The 26716-nt window shown below is 43.2% G+C and overlaps 1 protein-coding gene across 1 annotated transcript in view; it reads right to left on the reverse strand.

Annotated features, from left to right (window-relative positions):
• Positions 1-26716, reverse strand: part of DNAH9 (dynein axonemal heavy chain 9) — a 298166-nt gene that overhangs the window by 113023 nt on the left and 158427 nt on the right. Inside the window, exons 39-43 of the mRNA XM_057536174.1 lie at positions 15752-15917; positions 13956-14058; positions 13153-13392; positions 7202-7363; positions 2593-2789 (exon numbers count right to left, since the gene is read on the reverse strand). Coding sequence (XP_057392157.1) covers positions 2593-2789; positions 7202-7363; positions 13153-13392; positions 13956-14058; positions 15752-15917 — 868 coding nt within the window. The remainder of the gene's footprint in view (positions 1-2592; positions 2790-7201; positions 7364-13152; positions 13393-13955; positions 14059-15751; positions 15918-26716) is intronic.

Raw genomic sequence — 26716 nt, forward strand, 5'->3', positions numbered from 1 at the left:
GGCAACCCTTCTGATGAGTTTTTCTTTGAATAGGAGCTGAGAAACAGGGGTAGGGGGTGAAAGGGATATAAGAGTCAAGGAATAGTTTATTCTTTTTTTGATAAATGATAACACGGCAAGTTTGTATGCTGATATATATGATCCAGAAATGAATGAACTGATGATGGGGAAGAGGGAAGAGAAGGAAAGAGAAAAGAGGAGAGAGGGAATTCCCTGGCAGTCCAGTGGTTAGGACTTGGTGCTTTCACTGCTGAGGGTGTGGGTTCAACCCCTAGTCAGGGAACTAAGATCCCACAAGTGGTAAGGCACAGCCCCCCAAAAAAAGAAGAGAGAGAAGAGGAAGGGAAGGATCATTGCAGGAGGGAGTAAAGTCGCTGAGAAGGTGATAGGAGATGGGAACCAGGGCACACGTGGAGGGTTTGGCCTCAGGTAGGCACAGGGATGGTTCCTTAGCTGAAATAGCACAGAAGGCAGGACTTGTGGGTGGGATACAGAGGCTGTTCGATTTGATGGCAGGGAGATGAGAGAATTGTCTTCTGGCTGCTTTCATTATCTCAGTGAAATTGTGCTCATTAATTGGGAATAAAGAGAGGGGAGAGATGTTAGAAGCTTGAGAAGAGGAGAGAAACGTGTGATGCAGTCATCACACAAAGGGGAAGACAGCAATCTGCCCAGGGTCATAGAGGAGAGTTTCTAGCAAAGTTGAGGGCCCACTTGATATTTGTGGCTGAAAATTGCAAGAAAATCAAGTCAACATGATGATGGTTTTTCTTCAATAATCTCCACATGTTTAGGGGCAGGTGTGGAAAGAGAAGACAGTGAGGTTTAGCTAGAGTAGAGCTTTGTCACATGGATGCAATGACCGGAAAGTCAGGGGAGCTTGTACTGGGTGATGGAGTCTATGGTGGTCGAGGAAAGTAAAGACATGGTGGACAGAAGGATAAAGGAGCTTGAGAAAGTAGGTGCTTCCATGAAATGAAGTCTTGATGAAGTCTGAGAATAGCTGGAATATATTTACTTGCGACAAAATGGATGGACCTTGAGGGCATTATGCTAAGTGAAATAAGACAGAGAACGGTAAATACTGTATGATCTGTCTTATACGTGGAATCTAATAAAACCAAACACACAGAAACAGAGGTCAGATTTGTGGTTGCCAGAGGTGGGTGGAGGAATTAGGTGAAGGCCTCAAAAAGCACGAACTTCCAGCTATAAGATAAATAAGTTCTGGAGACGTAATGTACAACACGATGACTGTAATGAACAATGCTCTATTGTGTATTTGAGAGTTGATCTGAAAGACTCTCATAACAAGGAAAATACCTACGTGAGGTGATGGTTGTTAGCTAACCTTATGGTGGCAACATTTTGCAATATATACTTAAATCATTATGTTTTACACCTTAAACTTATACAATGTTATATGTCAATTGTATCTCAGTAAAACTGGGAAATGAGCATAGCTGGAATAAAAACTAGAGCAGGTTAGTGGAGGGGTAGGAGAGACAAATGAGTGGCATGTTTGAATTTGAGATTTTGGATGTGGGTTCATTATTGATGATAGAACTTCTAGGGCAGGAACACGTGAGTAAGTGGCTGAGGTGGGATGGAAGGAACATCTCTGGAGCTAAGGAGGCCAAGGAACAGAAAGACCAGGTGACACACCGATGCCAGGAACGAAGAAAGGGGTGGCTGAGGAGAGAAAGTGGTCCAAGCACTGAGGCAGGTGGTAAATGATGGCGAGCAACGGGATGTCAGCAAATGACACTGACAAGGAGGGGTGATGAGTAGGGATGTCCAGGTACTTGTGCTTCAGAAGAACTGGGGTTTGTGAAAGATGAAAGGAGAAATGGTTTAAATATGCCACTGGTGTGGGGTGCGGGAGAAGGAGGGTCCGTACCTCTCTCTAGGCCCTGGGGTGCATAGAGTGGGGAAGAAAAAAACTGCTTTCCTCAGTTAGGTTTCAGTTAGAATTCATCAGGGTGGAAGTTCAGAGAAGTTGAAGATAAAGTGGATTTTGCTGTTGGAGACTCTGGGCAGCAGGGGGCAGGGTGGAGAGATTTTAGAAGGCAGGAGGGGTGGTAAATGCACCTCAGATTGGGGAATATACAGAGCAGTACAGGATTAGCATCAGTGTGAGTATAAACTATCTGGGAGGCTTGGTGACTACTCTCCATGGTTCACTTGATAGCAGCAAGACTTAAAAAGATAGTTAATTTTTGAAATATGTGCACTTAAAACCTTCAATTTCATTGGACTAGTATGAGTTGGGAATGCAGGTCCTGAGCTGCTCTGGTGCCTTATTTTATGATCTCCCATTTTCCCTTGGTGTCACCATGATCAGGCCCAGGACTGTAAATGGCAGACAAGGAAATAAATCCAGTTCCTCCCGAGTTCATCACGATACTGCCCCGGCTACGGCCAGTGGCAGAAGCCACAGCTGCTGCTCTACCAGCCGCCATCCTGACCTTCATGGCAGAAGCAGTAACTGCTTTCCCGGTTTCATCAAAGTGTCCTCAAATGCCCAAATGAGACCCCTGACACGGGGAAGAGGAGACAGCTGAGGAAAGGCACGATGAGAAGCACACTTACACATGGCGTATCGCGTCCTCGAAGAGAACCAGGTCCATCACTGCGTTGACTTCGTTGTGGTTCTCCAGGGCCTCCACCAGAGTCTGGGTCAAAAGTTCCCATGATTGTACCGCCATGTACTTGGGCTCCCCGATACCATTTGCAAAATGGCAATACATGTTCAGGCTTTGGGTCTGTTCCACTGTCTCTTCGAGATCCTGGTGATGAGACACAGGGACAGGGACCCTCCTTAGTGACTCTCAGTTCTGGTTCCACACAGAGTGGAGACACCTCATTTGCATTTTCTCTCTGAGCATGCTCTAAAAATTATCAGTGCTGCTTCCAACACTTCCTTTTTTCTTGAGAAGCCCTTAAAACGTGGATGTTTAACATTCATTTACGACCTCTGAGAAGTCACAGATGATGTTGGTTATTCCTTGTGGGCTGAGGATGGGAAATGGAAGGTGGGAGGTGCCCTTCCCTCACGTGCAGTAAGAGCCCTGTCCGAGCAGGGCAGTGGAGGGGACACATGGGTGCATTTCCCTCCGCAGGGGCTCTTTCACCAGGACTGGGTTCCACCAGTCCTTGGCCCAATGGCCTCACCTCCCCCACATCCATTCGGACAGGTCTTGCTTCCCAACACATAGCAGTGTCATAGGACATCCTTTTCTGTTTCCTGTGAGACTGCACACTATAGGTTGCCAGCCCCAACGTTATAGGCTCAACCCAGAGGGCTTGGTTTCTGAAAAATGTGCCATGAGCCGTCCTTAGGTGACTGATTCGTTTATGGGGACAATGATAATATTAAAACATTGACAGTAGAACCCCCATTTATAAAACATTTTTAAAGATTTGGGCTTATTGTGTGCCAGCCCTTGCCCACAGGACAAACCTTAACATGTTTAATAAATACCCAGTAAAACTCAATTGACTTAAAAGATAGGGGTCTATGTCTCTTCACTACCAGTCTATCCTTTAAGTTTCGAAGAGGCAGCTAATTTTTTTTTTTAATTCAGAAAGGAACTATTTACTTATCAAACGCAAATGTTTGAGACTTCAGGAGGTGGAGATTGTAGAGGAAGTAAGTCCAAGAAAGAATAGGTTTGCTAATGCATAAGTAGGAATTTATGCCAGCATGAACAACTGTCCCCACCTGCTGTTCTTTTCTAAGGTTCAGAATGGAGGATCCACCTGGGAAGGGGGAAATCAGCATGCTGTTCAACAGCAGAGGCACTACCCAGGGCATACATCACTGTAGGGTTAGCCTTGTGAGCCCAGGGGGACAAGATGCATCAAACCTAATGGAAGGAGGGAAAGTGAGGGTGACAGTAACATCTACAAGAAGCCAGGACTGCTGCTTGGTTATAAGAAGAAACGAGTAGAAAGAGTTAAATATCAAAGAGTTATTATATTTTGAAGGTGGTTTCAGGGCCATAGAAAACCTTTAAACTACGCTGGCTTTGCTAGATAGTAACAACAAATGTCCAGACATTTGGATAAGATTTAATGTGATGCAGGAGAGCCATTCTTGCTGGTTGAGGAAAACATGTGGGAAAGGGATATGGGAATACATCTACCCAGTTTGAAAATGGGCTAATATACTGGGAAGCAGTCCTGATGGCAGTCAATTTACACTAACGATCTGGCAGAAGAACAACGAAAGTGCAGTTCTGAAAAGCCTGGTCTACAAAGACTCTCTGATGAACAAAACAAGGCTCTGATTTTATGATCACAGCCAGATGTGTAGAAGGAAGAGAGAAAACCAACCCACCCAGTGAATCAAAGATTTCTTAATAGTGATGTTGTATCACATAATGGCCACAAATAAGAGAACTTTAAGCTTTTAACGGTGGAAACAGGACTGTATCAACTCCGTGTTGGAAATTTGGCAACTTTTCTCTTTTTTATTGAAGTATAGTTGATTTACAATGTTGTGTTAATTACTGCTGTACAGCAAAGTCATTCAGTTATATATATATATATATATATATATATATATATATATATATATATATACACACACACATATATATATATACACATTCTTTTTTTAAAATAATCTTTTCCCTTATGGTTTATCATAGAATAGTGAATATAGCTCTCTGTGCTGTACAGTAGGACCTTGTTGTTTATCCATTCTATATATAATAGTTTGCATCCGCTAATCCCAAACTCCCAATCCACCCCTCCCCCAACCCTCTCCTTGGCAAACTCGTCTGTTCTCTACGTCCATGATTCTGTTTCTGTTTCATAGATAGGTTCATTTGTGTCATATTTTAGATTCCACATATAAGTGATATCATATGGTATTTGTTTTTCTCTTTCTGACTGACTTCACTTAGTATGATAATCTCTAGTTCCATCCACGTTGCTTCAAGTGGCACTATTTCATTCTTTTTTATGGCTGAGTATCGGCAACTTTTCTTTAATACCAATACAAAGATTTGGTGTAGCCAGGGTGCTTCAGGTTGGCATTTTAAATGTTGTTTGGGAAGGATGATGGCAGTATTGATTATATCTAGGTCTATGATCAAAAGGATGTGTTCTTAGTAGACAGACCCCCATAGGAACTTCTATTTCAAAGACTGAATGTTGTTATGCTAAAGTGCTAGCTCAGACCAACTTAAGAAGACAGTCAGGGCTCATGTGCAGAGCTAACAATGAACACACAAATTGGCAAATTCTACGATGCTCACGGAGAGGCAGCTATGATGTGAGAGTGCTGAACATCAGTCCATTTAAAAAGGATGGGACGAGTGGAGGAATTTAGGGTGTTTGGACTAGTAAAGAGAAGACCGAGATAAGTTACTTAAAATGCTGCCCAAACATTCAAAAGGCTGTCATATCGGTTGGAATAAACTGTATATATCTTCAGAGGTGGACCCAGAATCTTATCAGGAAAAAATATGGAGCTAAACCTAACAAGGTGAGCATAGGGACAGCGTGGTATATTTAAATACAAGATTTGATTATTCTAAGTTCATGAGAGGACAGATAAGCAGTATGTGTGGAAAATCTGGTGCTCTGTTCAACAGAAAGCTCACTGTTAGTTGTGGGGTAATTTTGACGCTAAGAAATGTCATAAGATCTTAGGCTGTGTTAACGTATCTGTGCTTCCCTGGGCATATTCTATTAATCATTCATTCTTCAAATTATTAGTAGGTTTTATGTAGGGAAAAGAGTTTTAGGGTCCAATATGTTTGGGAAATGATGCATGAATCAGGCTTATTCAAGATTTTCAGGGCTTTAATGTACTGAATGTACTGTATATTTCCAAGAGAGGGCTATAATATGAAGTACTTTCTCCTATATATTGCACAATGGAATACTACTCAGCCATGAAAAAGAATGAAGTAATGCCACTTGCACCAACATGGATGGAACTAGAGATTATCATACTAAGTGAAGTAAGTCAGAAAGAGAAAGACAAATACCATATGGTATCACTTATATGTGGAATCTAAAATATGATACAAATGAACTTACTTAACAAAACAGAAACAGACTCACAGACATAGGGAACAGACTTGTGGTTGCCAAGGGGGAGGGTGGTGGGGAGGGATGGATTGAGAGTTTGGGATTAGCAGATGCAAACTATTATATATAGGATGGATAAACAGTAAGGTCCTACTGTATAGCACAGGGAACTATGTTCAATATCCTGTGATAAACCATAGTAGAAAAGAATATAAAAAACTGAATCACTTTGCTGTACTGCAAAAATTAACACAACATTGTAAATCAACTATACTTCAATTAAAAAAATTAAAAACAATAAAATGTTATGGGGATAAAAAAAATATGAAGTACTTTCTCAACTTATTTCATCATGGATACCTTCTTTCCAAGGAGTATATTGTGGTACAACTGTTTAGCAAGACACATTTTGGCAAACACAGTAACAAAAATTATAGTATATAAGAAGAGGGGAATGATGATCTTGATTTTGGTCAGACCCCACTTGGGTTGTGTGATGAAAGTCAGACACCATGATTTCAGAGGGGAGAACTGATGGAAGAGTAATAAAGATGATGTCAAATTGCTTTGGGTTTGGAAATAAGTCTTGTCAGAAATGGCTAACAGAACAGAGGCTCTTTGGCCTGGAAAACCGAAGACCCAGGAAGGACATGATAAATGGTCTTAAAATATTTGAAGGTTTGTCATGCCGACCTAGGATTAGTAGACAGGGAAATGAATTTCAGATAATTATTTAAATAAATCTCCAGTCTTTAAAGTTGTTCCAAAGGTTCCAAATTTCAAAATCGTTCTAAATTTCCAGCCATTAGACATTCCAAAGTGGCTGCCTTTGGAGAGTATAGTGTATTTCCAAGGATGCTGGTGCATTATCTGGGATGACCAATCTGAGAAATGGTACTGAGAGGCATTAATATAGGACGAGGATTGGATCAGATGGTCTGCACAGACCTCACAACACCGAGATTCTATGATTAATTTGTGTCTCTTCTTGCTCCAGCATTTTTCACTTAGGCAAAATAATGACAGATTTTATTTCCTTATCTAATCCTGATCTTCTTCAATTTATGGGTTAGATTTTTATCATTTGGGTGATCACTTGCATAATTATCATTATTTTTCAAATGTAAATATAAATTCACAGGGCAATACTCACATCAAAAATTTTCTTGATCACTTCTGCTTGGATCTTATCAAAAAGATCAAGATCCTTCTCTTCCACCATCTTATCCCGATAAACCCGATTTGATTCATGCAGATAGAGCTTTACTAGGTCCTGTGTGGATTTTACACATTCCACAGAGGAGAAGAGAATGCCCTTTAAGGAGAATAAACAGCAACAAAAAATAACATGAATAGCAATTTAAAACTACAACACTTACAATTGATAGAAGCCAGTATGTGACAGGTACTGAACTAGATGTTTTGCCAGAAAAAGCTCATTTAACCATCCATGATGCTACAAAGTGATTTTTACAATAGTCATTTTGTATAATGTGAAGGTTGGGATTCAGAAAGACAGAAAGCATGCCCAATGTCATAAGGTAAGTGGCCTTAGTTCAAAACCACACAGTTTTGAAACCAGGTCTGTCTGACCTGAGAGCCCGGAATTTCAACCACTACTTTCCAAATCACCACAGTGAGAGGTGAGGCTGCTTCTCTGCTGTATTTCTATTCTACAAGCACCACTTTGAAAACTAATCTGGGTGATGATTGCTTATGTAAAATCAGAACGATGACATAGGGCTGGAATGAATATAGCTAACCTTCGCAGGCCAGTAATCCATTTATTCATCTCTAGTAAGTTCTCCTTCTTATATACCTCAGGGATCGTTCCAAATATTTACTCTTCAAATTTCTGTCACCTCTCTGTTACTATTAGCCAGTGTCCTATCCCTCTTTTTCAAGGAAGAATGGAGACCACTGAGATTAGAGCCTCTCGACGACTTCAAATCCTATAACTTCAAGCTTATCGACACCTTGTTTGCCCTCATTGCTTTCTTTCTTGTCTTACAAGAAAAGGGGTCCTTTAATTGTTCCTCATTATGGACAGAATAATGCTCAGATTCATCCGCATGGCATAAAGATCTGGACATAATAAGACTACCAATCTGCTTCCTCATCACACTTGCCATCACTTCCCATAAAATCTAGATTTCAGTTTCACAACTGCAAATTATTTTCTAACCCTGAATACTTTTGTGCCCCCATGCCTTCCGCTTTACTTCCTCGGCTCGCCTTTCAAGATCTAGCTCCACTGCTCTCTCGTTGCTGAAGCATTCCAGGGCATCTCCTCTCCTGTCCAACAACATCCCTCTGATGTGTCCCACATAACCCTTTATATATAAATCTCTATTAATATAGAAGAACTGTAAGTTTCTAAAATTATTTTTCTTTGTACAGGTTTGCTTCTTCCAGGTCATGTTGAGCGCCTCTAAATTTTGGAAATAAAGCAATATACTTCCAAATACCCCATGGGTTAAAGAAGGAATCATAGGGAAAATTAAGAAATATTATGAAACGAATGAAAAAAAATATAACACATAAAAGCCTGCATGATGCAGTGAATGGTACAATTAGAGATAAATTTATAGCCTTAAATAAACATTTCAGAAGAGGTGAAAGGCTGACAATTAATGATGTAAGTAGCCATGTCAAGAAGTTAGAAAAACAAGAATAAACTTACCCCAATCCCAGAGTAAGTAGGAAGAAAGAGATTATAAAGAAAAGAGCAAATTTTAATAATATAAAAAACATATCAAATAGAGATAACCAATAAAGTCAAACACATAATATTGGTATACTTTTCTCTTCTTTTTCCATTTCTTTTGAAAAGACTAGCACAATTGATAACTCCCTGGTAGGGCTGATAGAAGATAGAAAGAGAAAAACAGAAAAGACACACATAGCCAGAATAAAAAGGAGAACATATATCAGATAAAACAGATACTTAAAAGATAACAACAGGATACTATAAATAATTTTGTGCCAATAAATTAGAAATTGATGACACTGACATCTTACCACAACTGATACATAAAGAAATAGAAAATGTGAATTGTCTAATATGTATTAAAGAAATTGAATTTATAATTTAGTCTTTCACAAAGAAAACTCCAGATGGTTTCATCATTAAGTTCTTCTGACATTTGAGAAAGGCACAATACAGTGTTTTAAAAAATCTTCCAGAGAGTAGAAAAAGAGGAAACGTTTCCCAATGCATTTTTTATGAGGACTTCATAACCTTAGAATACTAGAAGAAAGAGAAATTATAGGAAAATCTTATTAATATAGGTATAAATGTTATATAGAAAAAAACAGTGAATGAAATCCAGAAAATAAAATAAGTTCACCATGTAACAACTAAGTTGGGTTGATTACAGGAATGCAAGGTTGATTTAACATTCAAAAATAATCAATGTAATTTATCCCATTTCCAGAAAAAATGGAGAAAAAAAGGGATATAATTACTTCAACAGATATAGAAAAATCATTTAAGTTTCAACAAATACTCATGATAAAAAAAAAAACTCTTGGTAAACTATAAACAGAAAGAAATTTTCTTAAACTGGTGAAGAGCATCCACAAAAATCTATAGTAAGCATCACACTTAATGGCCAACTATTAAAAGCTTTCCTCTAAAATTAGGAACGCTGCAAAATGCCACTCTCACCTCTTCTCTTCCTTGTAGTGGCAGCTGTAGCCAGCACAGTAAGAAAAAGTAATTAGAAGATTTAAGGGTTGGAAAGAAAGAAATTGTTACTATGATTCATTTTTACCAATGACATGATTGTATATATAAGTACAAATGTAATATTGAACAAAGACACAAAAGGATATTTACCATATGATTCCATTTATATAAAGTCCTCAAATAGGCCAAAATAACTTATGGTGTTAGAAGTCCAGACAGTAATTAGCTCTGGAAGGAGGAGAAAAGAGTGAATGGAAGAAAGAAAAAGGAGGAGTTCCATGGATGCTGGGAATGTTGTGCTTCTTGACCTGAGTTGTGGTTACATGGCTGTGATGACTTTGTGACAATTAACCAAGCTCTATGCTCATGGCCTGTGTGCTTTTCTACTTGGATGCTATACTTTAATAAAAGTTTACTTTAGAAAAAGGAAGAAATCTCATTAGGTCCCTTTGGGCCCACCCACACATACATCTCGTCCCCTGTCTCCTTCCCGTGTCTCCTAGGTACCAGCCCTGCGCGAGGTGCAGACGGCGGGAAGAAGCCCTGCCGGGAGTGCTGACTCCGGGACTGGGTTTTACGGCGAGGGGTGCCGTCAGCTGATGTGTATAAGCCCCGTTACAGCCGAACACTCAGGCTGACTGACAATTAAGGGCCGAGTCGATGAGAGCACGTCAAGAGCAAACTTTGCACCGTCTTAGACAGCTCTGTGTAGCACTGAGATGGGAACGGTTAATGATTTCTGCTACTCAGGGCACTATCAAATCCTGTCCTGATGCCCGAAATCTGGACAGAGTGCGCGAAGTGCAGAGGAGGTCTGAATGATGGAGCCTTGGATCAAGCTGGATGGAGGAAAACTGTGTTCTCCAGGCAGCGCTTGTCTCCCCGGGGACAGCACCCTCCCTTACACTCTTCCGCTCTTCCGCTCTTCTGTCAGGCCTTCTTCAGACAAGCAGGCCGGAGGGGGCGGGAGGGGGACGCTGTAGCCAAGCTGTGGCCTTGAAACTCGGCTCTGGAGGAGGAGGGTGAGGGGGGGCGGCGCTGGAGGGAGGCAGGGGCTCCAGTAGGGATGCTCTTTCCCCCATCTGGGGCAGGGGGCTGACAGCTGGCGGGCTGCAGGGAGGCCAGGCTGGGACACAGAGCCCGGGGGGTGCCACTCAGGCTGCCTGAGTCCGGAAAAGGAACAGACTTAGCCTCCCATGCCAATATCTCCCCTCCCTGGTTCCTCCTTGACTTTGCACGGTTGCCACTAAGACAGGCTGGACCAGAGCCCTGCTTCCTGAGGAGGTGTTTGCCGCCCCGAATTCCCGGCACAGTAGAGCTGACCCCCCTAGTTTTGGGATATGAGGCTTCTGTTTACCAGTTATGCTGAACATACTCAAGCTACTTGATTTGTCTGTAGCACGGTTTTGTCATTTCTAAATTGGAAATGATCAGTATGTTACCTGATATGGTTGTTGTGAGGATTAAATTATTAGCTAATAGGTGCAGAGGGTGTAGGACTGGCTCAATAAATGCCAGCTTTATGACAGACTGAAGGCGGACTTTTTACAAGGATCCCCTCTGTTCTCAAATTCCCTCCCCCATCTCGCTGCTCGCGACCTCTCCATGTCACTGTCTGCTTCCACCCACTTGTTATTCCACTAACACGGTGCGTACTTTTCTACCTCCACGGCCATTCATGCCGTCATCTACCAGCTGGCAACCTCTCCGAGCCTCTGTTAAATTGGGATGATAACGTGTATCCCAAAGGGTTGTCCTGAGTATGAATCTCAGGTCACACAGGTGACAAGGCGCTGTCCAGGCAGGAGCTGGGCTGGCGCTTCGTGTGAGGGAGACCAAATGCCTCTTTCCCCTTTAGTTCTGCCACTATGGGCAGCGTGAATTTGATCAAATGGCTCAACTCCTTTTTGCTCATCTGGAAGATGCACACGGGGACGCCCCCACCTCATCTTGTCGCAGTGAGATTTCAGAGACGGCTTGTGTGATTAAAAAAAAAAAAAAAAAAGTCTTTCTCAATTAATACTCAGTAAATGGGAGATAAGGATGGGAATGCACAAACTTTGCCACCATCCAGGTCCGAGGGCCACGGAGCTGTGGGTTTTACAGGCTTGGAGCTGAGTCTTTCTTCCTGCCTTAACTGTCTTATGCTGTTCTCCTCATAGAAAGAATGGGTGAGAAGGACAGAATGGCGTGGTGGAAAGGGGTTCTGGCCAGGAACCTGAAAGACCTAGGTTCTATTCTGGTTCCTTCCCTGGCTGGCTGTGTAAGCTCTGTCGGTGTGTTTCCTCATTTGTAGCTGAGTTAACATTTGGGAGGCACGTGACCCAGCAGCGCTGTCCTGAGCCAGCTCACAGGAGCTCTCAGAGACTCACCCTGGCTGTGGGGCTGTGGTCCACCCTCCAGGTAAGCTTTTTGGGAGCACCACTCTTGGATCTTTGAACTAATATTTAGTGGGTTTCTGCTTCTTTTGACCGTGGAACCTGCAGGCTCTATGGCCTCAGAGTCTGAACCTTTGATAGTCTGAGGTTCCCCAGAGTCTTACCTGCACAGGTAGTGTAATTAACCCCAAACACATGTGCTCCCCACGGAGGGTCATGCCTCACTCCCTGATCATGCTGCTATTTCCCTGCAGATGTGGCCTCTGCTTGGGATAAAAGGCACTCTGCCTCAATAATGGCTCAGCACTCTCCTGGAGAGGGGTCTCTCTGAAAAGCAGTTTCTGCAGACTCTCATCCAGGATGGGAGGCTTGTGGAGCCATCACAAGAGGGTGCGGTACCCGGCCAAGGGGAAGAGGGGCCGTGTTTGCTGCACTGCCCTCTGGAGGTTCTGACAGTGAAGGGGCAAGCAACTGGAAGCACCAGGCAGACACAGGCCACCGCTATTCAGACGAGCAGCTGGAAGGATCTGAAATGGCTCTGACCTGGAAAATAACCTGGAAGTTTTAGGACTGATGCATCCCAGTGGCTGGCGGATGGTGTCTTCGGAATAGTATGACATGGCTTCTTTAGGAAGCAGAGCTATCCTGCGTGGTTTAGGGGATGTTATTTTTCATCCCAAGAATGATGGGTGTACCACCAGGGCCTGCAAAGTAGTTTTTTCACTTTCTTCTGTGTCACTTTCTTTTCTAGGCATGTTGGAACGATTAGATGACATTACCTCCAAAATGCTGAGCCTTCTCCAGCCCAAAGGAACCAACTCAGAAATAAATACACTCTGCTTACCAAGAAGTAAGTTAATGGGCAAAGAGAATTCTATTATGTTGAATAGACCCTCACGGACCCCACAGCACTCTGTTTACTTGTACATTCGTCACTCCGTATGAACTGTGCCTTTGCCTGAGAGTTTGGCAAAGAATGGAGGGGACGGGATCATGGCTAAGCCTCCTGGTGTGTCTTGGAGCCGATGGACTCACCTGGAAAATGTTGGCCAAGTCCCTGAGGTTGAAGATGTAATGGAATCTGATTGCTGTGGGGAGGAACGTGGTGGCGATCTTCTGGTGGAAGGTAAGGGCCAGACGGGTCAGCTGGGGGACGCATTTCTGCAGTGGTGCCGGGAAGTTCCCAAGCTTCAGGTGCTGAGTCAGGATGGTGCAGTAGATGGAGGACAGGGCGTCTGCTCCCGGGAAGGAGACGGCGAACACGCTGAAGTGACGCTGGACAGGGGAACAGAGGCACGTGGAGGAGGCCACGAGTTAGACATCCGTGGTCACAGGACAGAAATCACCTCTTCAGGATTTGGATAAGACGGTGAAGAATTCTTAGAAGGGCTTTGAATTCTACATTCTGGCCACATTTCTCACATTAAACCCAAACTTAGGTTGAACCTAAAATGATTAATGGGTTTTGGACCTCTGGTCAAAGACGTCAGCATGGTATAGCAGGAAGGGAATGGAACCTGGACTCTGGGAATCTGAGTCCAAATCTGAATGTGATCCTGAGAATGCACATGACCTTGGGAGGGTCATTCACCTATCTGAAGTTCTCTCAACCTGAAGACCAAGTTGAATTAGATGAACCCTGATTCCTTCTGGCTCAAAAAGCTTCAGAACTCTGGGTCTAGGGGTTTTTCTGTCTCCCTGGAAATGCGAGTCAGCATCCTGTATGATTTACCACTTGAAGAGGCTGGACAGGGGAGGGGCCAATTATCACACATAGTCCAGTGACATCAGCCTGGAAGGTGGTGTTTAGGACCCCAGGGTCACAGTTCCTCTTGTACCTGAAGCCGTGGGTTGATGGTGAAGCTGCCCGCGGTGGGGTTCATACAGGAAATGTACTGGACATTCATGACTTCCTTTAGGGACAGTTTGTTTCGATCATACCTGGAATAGTCAGAAACCATGGATGAGAGTTGAGTGAGGGCAGAGGCAGGTAAGTGTGCTGTCAAGGTGAGCTGGGATGTGCCCGATCACTCATGTGTTTGGGGGTAAAAAACAGTCTAGATACATTGGTAGAAACTGAGAAGAGACAAGAGCTTAGGACAAATTCCTAAGGGATACAACATCCATGGAAGTAGTGCAGGAAGAAGAGACCACAAAGATGGTCAAAGAGGTAGGAGGAAATCAAGGGTTTGTAGTATCCGGAAAGCAAAGGAAGCCAGTATTTCCAACAGGACAGAGCAGTCAACCACATCAAGTGCTGCAGAGAAGATGAGAAAGATGGTGACCCAACGGGGTCTGCTGGATTTCACAATAAAGATACAGTTAGTTGAGCAGGAACAGTTCAGTAAAGTGGAGGAAATAGAAACCTAATCATAGTGGACAGAGGAGTGAGTGGGAGATGAGGAGGTGGAGACAGAGGAGAGAATCTGGTTATGCAGAGAGAAACAGAGCAGTAATTAGAAAATGATTTTTTAACACAATAGGATAAATTTGTGCAAATTTAGACACTGATATGAAGGAGCCCATCAGGAGACAGGGGAACTAGTAGGTGAAGTGAGATTTCAAGAGATGGAGAGAGTAGACTCAAGATGCTGGTGGGTGGTTGAGCCTCAGGGAAAATGTAATAAGGGGAGGGAGAAAAAGATGCACAGGGATGGAAGTAAGTTGTATAGGTATGGAAGCTAGAAATGGAGATGGCAGGAGTGACCATCAGCTGAGGTCGGGTGGGAAGTTTGAGGAGAGAGGAGAAGGCATGAAGTAGACATTTCGGAGAGTGGAAATGTAAACATATGAAGGCAATATAGTAGAATTTCCAGGAAGTTTCTACTTCCCATTGAAGGTTTGTGACCATGAATCTAAAGTAAAACTATTCAATAAGCAGCCTGATTTTTTCCAGGAGACTTCAGCTGCTCGAATACTGGTGCGGAGATTGTGGACGGTGGTCCATGGCATGCGTCCAACAAAGACCTTAGGAATGAATGAAAGGCAACTCGGGTGACTGTCGTCGTAACTGTAATTCCTCTCTCTGAATTCCCTCTTGGCCCTCCCTGCTCTTTCTCAGCAGTAGATTCAGTGTGAGGTAGGAAGGTGAGCCAGAGTTATCTCAAATCACTGACTTGCTGTTTTCTTTCTGGCAAGTTTAGACCTTTTGCCATTAAAAACTATTCTGTTGCAGGAGATAACATCAGAGCCTGTGAGATGCTCTGAAAAGACAAAGGCTATTAAGACCCGCAAACACACGTGCACTATACAGAATGTTAGCTGTTCTTAGCGAAGGCCCTGCACACTGCGATAGGACCACAGGGGGAGGGCGGGGGAGGGGGACTGGTTAATTCTGCTTTGGAAGCTTGGAGAAGGCAGTTTTAGAGATGAACATTGAGGAAAAAAGTAGACATTTTTCCTTAAATGAGAGCTCGGTACCTTCTCTGACCAACCTCTTCCGGTGGGTCTCAGTTCCCTGTTGGAAGGAAGAGCACTCAGGAAACAGAATCCCATGAGGGACTCGGTTTGCTGTGGCGATTCTCATCTGGAGCTGGAGCTGAGCTGAGCTGAGGTCTGCAGCTCCAGCAACAGGACAGCGATCGGCCTTGGCCCTGCTCCCCACCCGGCCGAGTCCCTTCATGTGCGCTCTTACCAGTGGCCGTAATCCAGGTGCTGCCTGATGATGGCGTGGGGCTGTGCAGTCCCGTAGGCGTCCACCTCAGGCATGTTCATGTCATCTATGAAATAGATAAGCTTCTTGTTGCCCGCGGGGCCGTAATTTCTGCCCGCTTTCTTCTCCAGAGGCTTCTCCAGGACAGCTGAGGAGAGAGCCAATGAGTGAGGGAAGGAGGTTCAAAGCTCAGATGCCAGTTCTAAGACAGTCCAATGTCAAGGACAAGCCATGGTGTAGCGTGCAAACAACAAGAGCTGCTCCCAGCAGCCGGCAGTTCTACAGGGCCAGAGGGAAGGCGGCCGATGACCAGGCAGGAGTGGTGACAGCAGTGCCCAGGCTTCGAACATCTGACTGCGCACTGTGTTAGGGTTTTTTTTTTTTTTTGGCCGCACTGTGCAGCCTGCAGGATCTTAGTTCCCCGACCAAGGATGGAACCCGTGCCCCCTATGTTGGAAGCATGGAGTCTTAACCACTGGACTGCCAGGGAAGTCCCTCTGTTAGGTTTTTACAGACATTTATGGTCTCACTGAATCCTTACAACACTGCTACAAGATTAGTACCATCACCCCTTTTATAGGTGACAGAACCGAGACTCAGAAGAATGAATTAACTCTTCTAAGGTAGAGCCAGGATACAGATCCAAACCAGTTAAACTTCAAAGCCCATGTCCCTTCTACCACACTTGCGGTCCACTTTCTTTGTTTGTAGACTGGAAACAGAAGTCCCAAGGTCTAGTACTCTACCCTCAAGGAAATCTGCAGACAACCAGATCCTGGGTAGACCTGCCCTCTCCACCTAAGACAGCAGGGGAGCAGCCCGTCCCGGGGCTGGGAGGAGGCTCCTTCCACCCCTGGGCTACAAGAGAGGAAACACCAGATATTCTGTCAACAGTATTCTCAGAGAGTTCACCTGCTGGGGTTCCCTGAGGGAGAGCAGAAACAAGAGCCCCAGAGAATCTCCCAGAAGCTTCCAGTATCATGAACAGCACCCCTCTGCCTTCAGGTATCAGATCATCTTCAGTGCCTTTCTGGAAACCAAGTACAGACTCTCTCCTGGAGCTGCTGCTTCAATTACCCAGCCAGAGGGAAGCAATGAAAGAGTACGGTTTTCCAGCCTGACAGGACTTGTTTAGAGCAAATTTAAGTAATAGGCTGGAGATACATGTATTTTTTTCAATAAAGCAATTAAATATTTATGTATTGCAAGAACCAATACTATTACCGCTGGAGGCTCTAAGAACCATCTGATTCCTTTTCTTGAAAAACAAGTTTGTAAACAAGGAGGAGGTGTCAACAGACATATGAAGGTGACAGATAGAAAGACAAGTTCCTTCAAGAAGCTTGAATATTCCAATTTTCTGGTCCTGAGTTAAATTAAGTGTTCCAAATACGAATTAAATTTAAATTTAATTAGCATGCAATTAACATACACTATCAACCAATTAATCACCCAACACCTTCTTCCCCCCCTTAAGATATAACAACTATATATGAGATCTGTCAAAATGAAATATAATTAATGGGCTGTCAAGGACATGCCTTTGAGAACAGTCCTTCTAATAGGAAATTCTCTCCTTAGGAAGACTTGTTTCTCCTCCTCCCAAAGCAATGATATTCAAATCAACTCCTGGAATTAAGCAGACCCTGTAATTTGGGTTGATTAAGCTTTTTATGCTTCTCAAGGATTGTTGAGGAGAAAAGCACATCAGCTAACAAGAAGTGGGCTTGGAATGCACGGGATTATCTCAAACGGATGATGTCAAGTACTCCAGAGAAAGAGAGGTCTCCCTACGAAAGGCACACACACTCTGGATCCCTTCCTGGCTGAGCTCTGCCCCAAGTCCCATCTAGAATGGAATGGTAGTGAGTCCTTTTGCTTCCAGGTAGAACTGGAGGAGCAAAAGTGGGTTTACATTTCAGCAAAAATGTTGATGTTGAAGGCACTAAACGAATGAGACATATCAAGAAATGTGACCCTCCCACCAACTTTCCGGGTTCTGCATTGTTGCACACAAGGCCGTACCCAGCCCGGGAGCTCACCTGTGCAGTCTTACTGCATTTCTCCGTCGGGAACGGCTGGGCGGTCAGCCTGTGGCCACATGGAGGAGCAGCAGCTGCCCCGTGTTTTTATTCACACCATCCCTCCTGCACCGTTTCACCACCATTGTGCACTGAAGAGCTGCTTCATTTTCAAAGTGGGTTCCTGTTTGTTACCTCATTTCACTGTCTCCACTGCCACCATCCTTGTCTGAGGCTCTCACCTGGTGACTGTGACATCCTCCCAAATGGTCTTGGCTGCTTTTGCCCTAGATCCTTACGTTATATTCTCAAGACAGCAGACAGGGGTATTCTTGTAAGATGTAAATCAGACTGTGCCAGGCCCCTGGTTAAAACCCTCGGGTGGTGTCCCATCTCACTTGGAGCAAAAGCCAGTCTTGTTACTTGGGAAACCACGCATCTCGGTTTTTCTCTGCCACTGCTCCTCTCTTCACTCCCTCTGCTGCAGCCATCCTGCTTCTGACTCACTAGTCACTCACGGCCTCGGGGCCTTTGCTCTGGCTGCTTCCTCTGTCTGCAATCCTCTTCTCCCAAATGCCAGAAGTTTGCTCCCTCACTCCCATTGTACATTTACGTACTCAAATGCCATCTTCTCAGCAAGCCCTTTCCTGGCACTCAAGCCCAAATTAAAACCCCACCTCTTATTCCCTGCCCTTGCTTCATTTTTCTCTGTAACACTTACTACCACTTAATATCCTCTATATCTTTCTCATTAATCTTGTTTATTTATCTCCCTTCCTCCACATTATAAACTCCACAAGGCCAGGAATCTTTCTCTGTTTTTCTCACTGTCATAACCCCAACACCTAGAATACTATTTAGCACAAAGGAGGGTATTCAAAAAATTATTAAAGAATGAATGAATGAATGACTTTTATTATGATAACAAACTCCATGAATAGGCAAAGAAAGACTTATCCTCCCCTCTTTGTAACTAAGGAAACAGAGGCTAAGGCAGGCTAAATGCTGTGCTGGAATTAGAACCCAGGGCTGTTGATACTCATTTCAGTGCTTCTTTCATATCACTGGGGAAGAGAGGGCTTGTGAACCCTGATGTCCCAACCCTTGTCCAGGGCTTCCTTGGCCACTGCAGTCCCACGATTCCTCCAGTCTCTGAGCGCCAGAGCCGTGCATTCATTCACGCACAGAGCATCACCAGGGACCTGGCTTTGTAAGGAGGACTTGATATAAGGAGGACCTTTGTAAGGAGGACCATATCACTGACCCCTCAGAGCAGCCCTAGCATGCACTGTCATCACCTCTAAAAACTTCTTTCAACAAATGAGAGAACTGAGCTTTAGGGAAATAAAAGGACTTTATCCAAGGTCATACAGCTACTGAGGGCAAAGCCAGGACCCTCACCCGGGTCTGTCTGACTATGGCATCTAATGGAACCACCACAGCAAAGTACTTCTGAAACTTTACTACGACCTGGCTTCCGCCCTTCAGAAATCCCAGGTTTAGTTAACTCATTGCCTGACCATCTTTTTGACAGAGATCATTAATAATTAACTGTGTCTGACTTTGCACTGACATGATTTGTGTATCTGTGTTTGAACTATTTTCCTTTCATATTATCCAATTTTTCACATTAAGATGGTTCAGTTATATTGTAAGGGCTTTTCATTTATTCTTTCAAAAAATAACATACTTTGCATGATTATAAAATAATACCTATTCATTATATAAAAATTGAAAAGCATAGAAAATCATAAAGATGAAAATGAAAATTGCCCATAATTCTATCACCTAGCAGTAAGCATTACTTTCAATATTTTGGTGTATTTCATTCCAGTCTATTTGCTCTGTTAGATTTTTTCCTTTACAAAATTGGAATTATACTGTATTTTCTGCCTGTATATGTTGTTTTCATTTCTCATGTTGTAAACCTCTTTATATGATAATACCTAACCTCCCAAAACATGATTTTTAATTGCTGCATTGTGTTCTATAATTTGGAGGTGCCAAAGTTTATGGAATGGTTTCCCTATAGTATGAAACATGTTGTTTTCAATTTCCTTATACTTTGAAACCCCCTCCCCCAATTCCAAGTAGAGTGTCTTGCCCACTAGATGGTCTTTGATGGTTTAATTTTGTGTCATCTCCTTTTTGGAAGCTATTCAGGCAAGTGGCGAGAGCTGTCTATCTGTGATAACGTAATGCTCCTTTGAGGTCGAGAGTTTGATCAGATCTTTTTTAAGGTCCTGTCCAACCTTAAACGTTTAATGAATAGGTGATGGAGATTTGTTTTACACAAGGACTCAGACACCTGAGCTCCTATCTAATTAGCGTAATTACGCACTCAAATATTTGTTGAACTAATACTTCAAATCGCAGTTGGATGGCAGGAGAATTGAGGACTGTGACGAGCCTCATTTTGGCTCACTCGCGTCACACTGCAAATATAAGCCCAGTGATGCTGTGACCCAGTTCTTCACCCCTCCTTTTCCCTTTCTAAACTGTCCTATGGGTCATTGCAAGTTCTTTTAGTTTTAAAAATTCCTTATATTTTCAAAATGAATGAGAAAAGGCTTAAGTTATTTCAACAGACATAAAATAGACCAATTAAAATAAAGGCTAAAAAGGGATTCCAAAACAATATAGAAGAAACTTATTTGTACCAGTAATCAGGGATGACATAGTTACTGTAACCAAATAAAAATGGTCACATTGTCCTTTATGAACTGCCTCCTTGAAAGCTCAGAACTAGATCTGTGTTTAATTACAGTAACCATGTCACCCCAGATCACTGGTATAAACCCATCTCTACTTTTGTATGAAAAAACTTTTCAGGCACTCAATTCTAAAAGGCATATATCGTGGAAACTTACAAAAGGTGTATCATGCTGCAAAATGGGCATGGAGATATTAAAAAAACCCTGAAAATTATCTTTTATTGTCCTAACTTTCAATCAACACCAAAGGGTGGATCATTAAATGGTAACTCAGCAAAGGGAAAGAAAGCAGTGCAACTGCATCTGTGGCATTTAGAGCAGCTGGAGGAACAGAGATCTGCCTCTCTCAGCCAAGGTGTCAGTGTTATTAATCTGTGATTTGTGCAGCTGCTGGTGAATGATCAAGTGAAGTCTGAGAGTTTCAATGACCACGTGAAGGCCCTATTTTATTTACTGTCAAAGGCAGAGACGTCCATGTGCTCCAGATATCAGATGAACGGAAGCAAAGTTGGCATTCTATTATGGAAATTTAGATGCATGACTTACTGTCTTATCAAAGTGGATGGACACTGTAGCTCAATGAAATAAGACAGCCTGGCTATTAACTCACTGTGTGACTTTGAGGGAAGTCCCTTAACACCTTTAAAGCCTCATTTTCTCATCTTGTAAAAATAAAGATCATCAGATCTGTGATGGACACCATTTCCTACTTCCTTCTCCTTAGTCACTTTCCAGCTGGGGCGGCCATGTGACACAGTTCTGAACAGTAACACACACACATAAGTCAGTGGGGTTCCTGGAGAGTTATCATTTCCTGACATGGGCACTAACTCTTCCCTTTATCTTTTCTTTTCCATTTGGAATGCAGATGTGATGGCCGGAGCAGCAGCCACTCTGCTACCTTGAGGGACCATCTAAGAGACTAATAGTTACTATAGCCTCAATATCATTGAACCATTGATTTAGCATTAGCAACTGCCTACCTCAAGACTTCTTGTTGCATGAAAAAAGAATCTCTGTTTATGTCACTATCATCAGATTTTCTGCTGCTTGCAGTCAAAAGCATTACTGATAATACAGTGGTTTGGCAGAGTATAAACTTCAAATAAAGCAAGTGCTATCCGCACTGGTAAGCAATGTGAATGCCTTGAAACACAACCTGCATTTGCATTTAAAGGAATCTTGAATCTGAGTTTAGAAAAGTACTCAGTGGAGACCCCAGATCTGGATGCAATAAGAGAGGAGAGATGCAGGGAATATCAAGCAGCTGCCTTCTCTATAAAAGAACATCTGATTTTGAGTAAAATGGCATTCAATGGACTAGCAGGATGAGGGAGCTGCAAAACACCCCCCTGGAGACCTCAGTGAACTGACATGCTGGGGTGAAGTTACTGCCCATGTGAAAGCTGGAACATTTTTTCCAAAAACATTATTTTTGTTTTAGCATAGTTTATGTTAAAAGCCTTTTTCAAGCAAAAGGGGTTTGCTTGTGTTCCTTTTGTTCTGGCAGTTGGGGCTTAGAGATTATTGTATAATATTTATAGATTTTTAAACTTGAGAAGGATTTTAATATTGTTAGAATAACAGCTTCCATTTACTGGGCACTTATTGTATGCTAGGAATCATTTTGAGTGTTTTACATATTTTATCTTGCTATTCAGGAATGAAAAGAATGAACTATTGTACCCTCAACAACATGGATAAATCTCAAAATCATGCTGAGTGAAAGGACCCAGACAAAAAAGAGGGCCTATTGTATGATGATTCCATTGTATAAAATTCTAGAAAATGCAAACTAACCTATTGTGACAGAAACAGACCAGTGGTTGCCTTAGGCACAGGACAGGGTGGGGGGGTTGGGAGGGAGGGAGGGATTACCAAGGGAGGTGAGGGACTCACAGAGGTGATGGATGTATTCATTATTTCGATTGTAGTGATGGTTTCATGATGGGTAAATATTTCAAAATGTATCAGATTGTATACTTTAATGTGTGCCATGTATTGTACGTCAATTATAACTCAAAAAATGTTTTTTAAAAGGGAAAATGTTAAAAAATTATGCTGCCTTTTAGTAGGAAAACGGATAAATGAGCTGTGATTTACTCACACAAGGGAATTCTATGCAGCAGTGAAAAACCAATGAAAAAGTTCTGCATGCATTAAAACAGACAATGATGAAAAAAGCAAGTTACCAAAGAAGTTACAGTGTGATACATATTTAAAATTTAAATACACACAACAACATGGTGTATTTTTGGGGTACATATATGTATCAAAAGCGTAAATTTGGAGTAATGCACATCAACTCTAGTGGTCCTAGTCCGGTTAATGAGGGGCAAGACAGAGGAAGGGATGGGGGTGGTATGTTGTCTGTACTTAAAATGCTAAGATCCATAGCAAAATGACAAAATGTTAACATCTGTGAAATCTTGGTTGTGGGTACATGGGCATCTGTTACACTATTTTCTGTACTTTTCTGCATGCTTGAAATATTTCATAATTTTTAAAAAGTTTAAGTCATTCTCCATCCCACTCTTAGCATCCAGTTCCCCTTGCCAGGGGCAACTGTTGTTTCTTGTGTGTCCTCCTGGAGATATTCTTAGTACATACAAGCATAGATGTATGAGTGTGTGTGTGTGTATATATATATATATATGCAAATTTTTATATATCTCTTTTTAAACAAGATATACTTTGGAGCATACTATATACACTGTTCTGTATCTTGCTTTTCTCACTCAATAAAGAGTTTGGAAATGGTTCCAACTCAATTCATACAGACTTTCCTCATTCTTTGTAACGATGCTTAGCATTCCATCATATGGATAATTAGGCTATTTCCCATCTTTTACATGACAGACACATTATAAACACACATTTTGCACATCTGTCTGGGTGTACTATCTGGCCTTTAAAGCAGACTACACCACATCACATTGAATCTTCTCTTAATTCCAAGGGTCTTAAGTACAAACAGCAATGAAAATGTTGGGCTTCAAAAGAGTGATGGGCTCCTGATGTGGGTGGGACAGTTTGCCACTTTTCTGATGCCAGAGCAGCTACCCTTTGGGTTCCTGCACCTCCTTTTTTATGTTTTCTATTTCCTGTTGGATACCAGGCTCTTTGCTCCCACTTTTCTAATTGTTGGTAGCACCTTTTTCCCTGCCGTTTTGTTGCTTCTAAAATGTTTTCAGCCAAGAAGCCAAATAAGAACACTTGTTTGGACCGTGACTAAGGTAATGGGTGGGAGGCTCCAAGGAAGGGAATCCAGTGTTTTTCAGAGTCAAGAGTATGATACTCATCTCCTTTTCCTTGGCTATGAATTTTCACTCTCTGCTTAAAGTATTTTTTTACATTATAAAATCATTATAACAGGACTCTAGAAAACAATTTCTCTAGACTACTCAAACAGTACCACTAATAATAAGAGTAATATTATCAAATATTTATTTCAGTTTCCAAAGTGTTTCTTATCATGGAGGTAGTATAGCCTAATGGTTAAGACCACAGGATCTGAAGTCGGACTGTCTGAGTTCAAACCCTGGTCCACCACACTTGCTGTGTAGTCTTGAGTAGCTTATTTAACTTCCCTGTGCCTTGGTATTCTCATCTATAACATGGGGGTTATACAAATACTTTCCAAGGTTGTACAAGATTAAATGATTTAAAAACGTGTAAACGGCTAATCTCGGGTTAGTTCCTGACACATCCCTGGTGCATGTTTGATAATATCAGTTATTATTACCATTATCAGTGTAGTTATAGTAGTAGTAAGAGTGGGCAGACCTGATAATCTGATCAGTCACTGGACTCAAGGCTTGCAAGTAAGCATAGTGGTATATATGTTCAGTAGCAAACAGTGTTAGGATGTGAACCAGCTAGGCATGTGAAGTCTGCTTATGACCACTGCCGGGTGTGAACGTGACGGTGCCAGGCCATGATGGAAGGTTATGACATTGTGTGGCTTGACGGTGGCTGAGGTGTCATGGAGTCAAGATGAAGTTAGTGGTTGCTGGAGTTGCCTCTTGAGAGCTGACTGTTAAAACAGGGAACTTAGTAAGCTGGTGGCTCAACACAGCCATTATTTAAAAACATAAATTAGATAAACTTACAAGTAAATTATATTAAAAACAAAGGTAATGAATATTCAAACCTCATCACGTGCAAATTATTTGACTACATTTTACCATTATCTGTGCTCTTGAGGTTACGTCCACCTACTGAATCTGCAGAGCGGAAATAGGATGCATGGTGCTCTGCCGTGCTTCTCTTCCCAACTCCATGTTCACGGACATGGTGGGGGTCGCCTGAAATTGGTCATGGTGGGAGTATTTACACGTCAGAAACTGTTAAACACACAGACCAGGCCTTGATTGTGTAGACTTAAGAAAACAATTAAATTTAAAAGTGTATCGTGTCTATAACTGCTCACATTGTGAAGAGCAGAAAAAAAATCAGAGTGTTCTCTCTCAAATAGAAGATGCTCACATCATGGACAAACTAGTGACGTTCTGATACAAGTCTCCATCACTTCAGGTAGTCTTGTTATCCAGGCGGGAATGACAGTCACTTGCTAGATTGGGACTGAAGGTGTGAAACTTACCAGCCCAGCAGGGAATGAAGCCCAGAGGCTGATTTGACAAAGAGGTGAAGTCTCCCTGTCACTGAGTGGGGGATGGGGGACGACCTTAACTTCCATCCGCAAGCTTCAGGCGCTAACCTGCTGTGAGGTAGAGACAGTGCAGCCCCCACTAGCATGAGGAGCTGGCTGGATCCCAACCCTGGAAGAGCTGGCAAAGTGGTGCAGAAAGAAGGTGGGGAGTGAGCTGTTGTCTCACGTGGGAACTGGGGAAAGCACAGTGCTGGCAGCACCACGAGGTTGACTCTCTGTGGTTCACACTGGGCAGGGGCCACAGAAGGACCAGAGCAGGTTCACTCTCATGTATAAGCTTGGCTTGTAACTTTCCAATCTGCAAACAGCCCATAGGCCGAGCTCCTCGTTTTTAGTGGACTGTGCATTCTAGGGGTGGGGATGCACGTGGTCTCATGTGGGAAAGCCCGGGCGGAGGGACAGAGAGTGGGGCAAGGCTGTTACACTGTGACGGGTGAGAGCAGGGCTCCTCCCCAGCCCTGTCACTCCCCTCCTTTTGTTGGGAGGTTGGCTTGGGCACTTCTTCAAAAGGAGGCTGTTTCTAGGGTTAATGTGATGAGTGTTTCTATATAAAAGAAGAACTGACAGTAGGTGAAGGTCAAAGAGAAAATGGGTGGCGAGGGGGAAACATCTTATGCAGTGAGCCCTGGACCCTAAAGCCACACCCTGAGGACCCACGTCCCCTCGGGAGCCCAACGTGTAAACTCCCAGTGAAATGCACGCTCCGTGTGGTCAGCAGACTGGATGTGCCACACCAGCCCTGCCCTTGATGGTGACCTTGGGCAACCACGTACTTTTTCCTGAGCCTCGGTTTCCCCATCTGTGAGGTGTGAGGGGTGAATAAAATGATCTCCAGAGGCACATCTGCTGCCAGAAGTCTACAAGCCCATGGAAATCTTCCAATGGGTTTTCTGTTTTCTTTGTCATCAAGGTGCTGACCTGTACTGTGTTGGAATCCCGCCCTGGGGGAATTTAGCAGGCCAGGGAGGCACTTAGGGAGAAAGGATGGGAAAGGGGACCTTGCTAAGGGTGCTGGAAAGTGGGACACAGAGGGGAGGGGAGAGGAGAGAAGGGGGGTGGGAGGGGAATGAACAGTGCTGCCCCTGGGAGTCACGCCTGGGAGGTGCCTGACTTCTGCTCCAGCTCCAGCTCCGCTAGGAGGAGTGGACACTCAGACACCCCACCCCTCCACGCCCCCCGGGCCCCTTATGTAAGCAGCTCCTTGCAGGAAACCGCTCTCAGCAGGAAGCCCCTTTCCTGTCACTTGAGCAAATCGATATTGCAGCTAACTTTTAAACCAGGCGCCCATATGCTCTACTCACCTCTGACCCAAGAACCGCTTTCAAATCTTTTAATCATACAATGCCTTCCCTAACCCGTCAGCTCTTCCCTTAGATCAAAGAAGTAGAAATGGAGAATAAGTAATTAACAGATGACCAGATCTCTCCCCTGGCTTCCCCTTCAGTCATCTCGCAAATAAACTGTGTGACCAAACTGTGTGAACAGATAACGTCTAGAGGAAGATCACAAGGCGTCGACAAGCCTGCACGCAGTGGGGGAC

The sequence above is a fragment of the Balaenoptera acutorostrata genome, chromosome 20, assembly GCF_949987535.1.
Source record: "Balaenoptera acutorostrata chromosome 20, mBalAcu1.1, whole genome shotgun sequence".
Lineage (NCBI taxonomy): Eukaryota > Metazoa > Chordata > Mammalia > Artiodactyla > Balaenopteridae > Balaenoptera > Balaenoptera acutorostrata.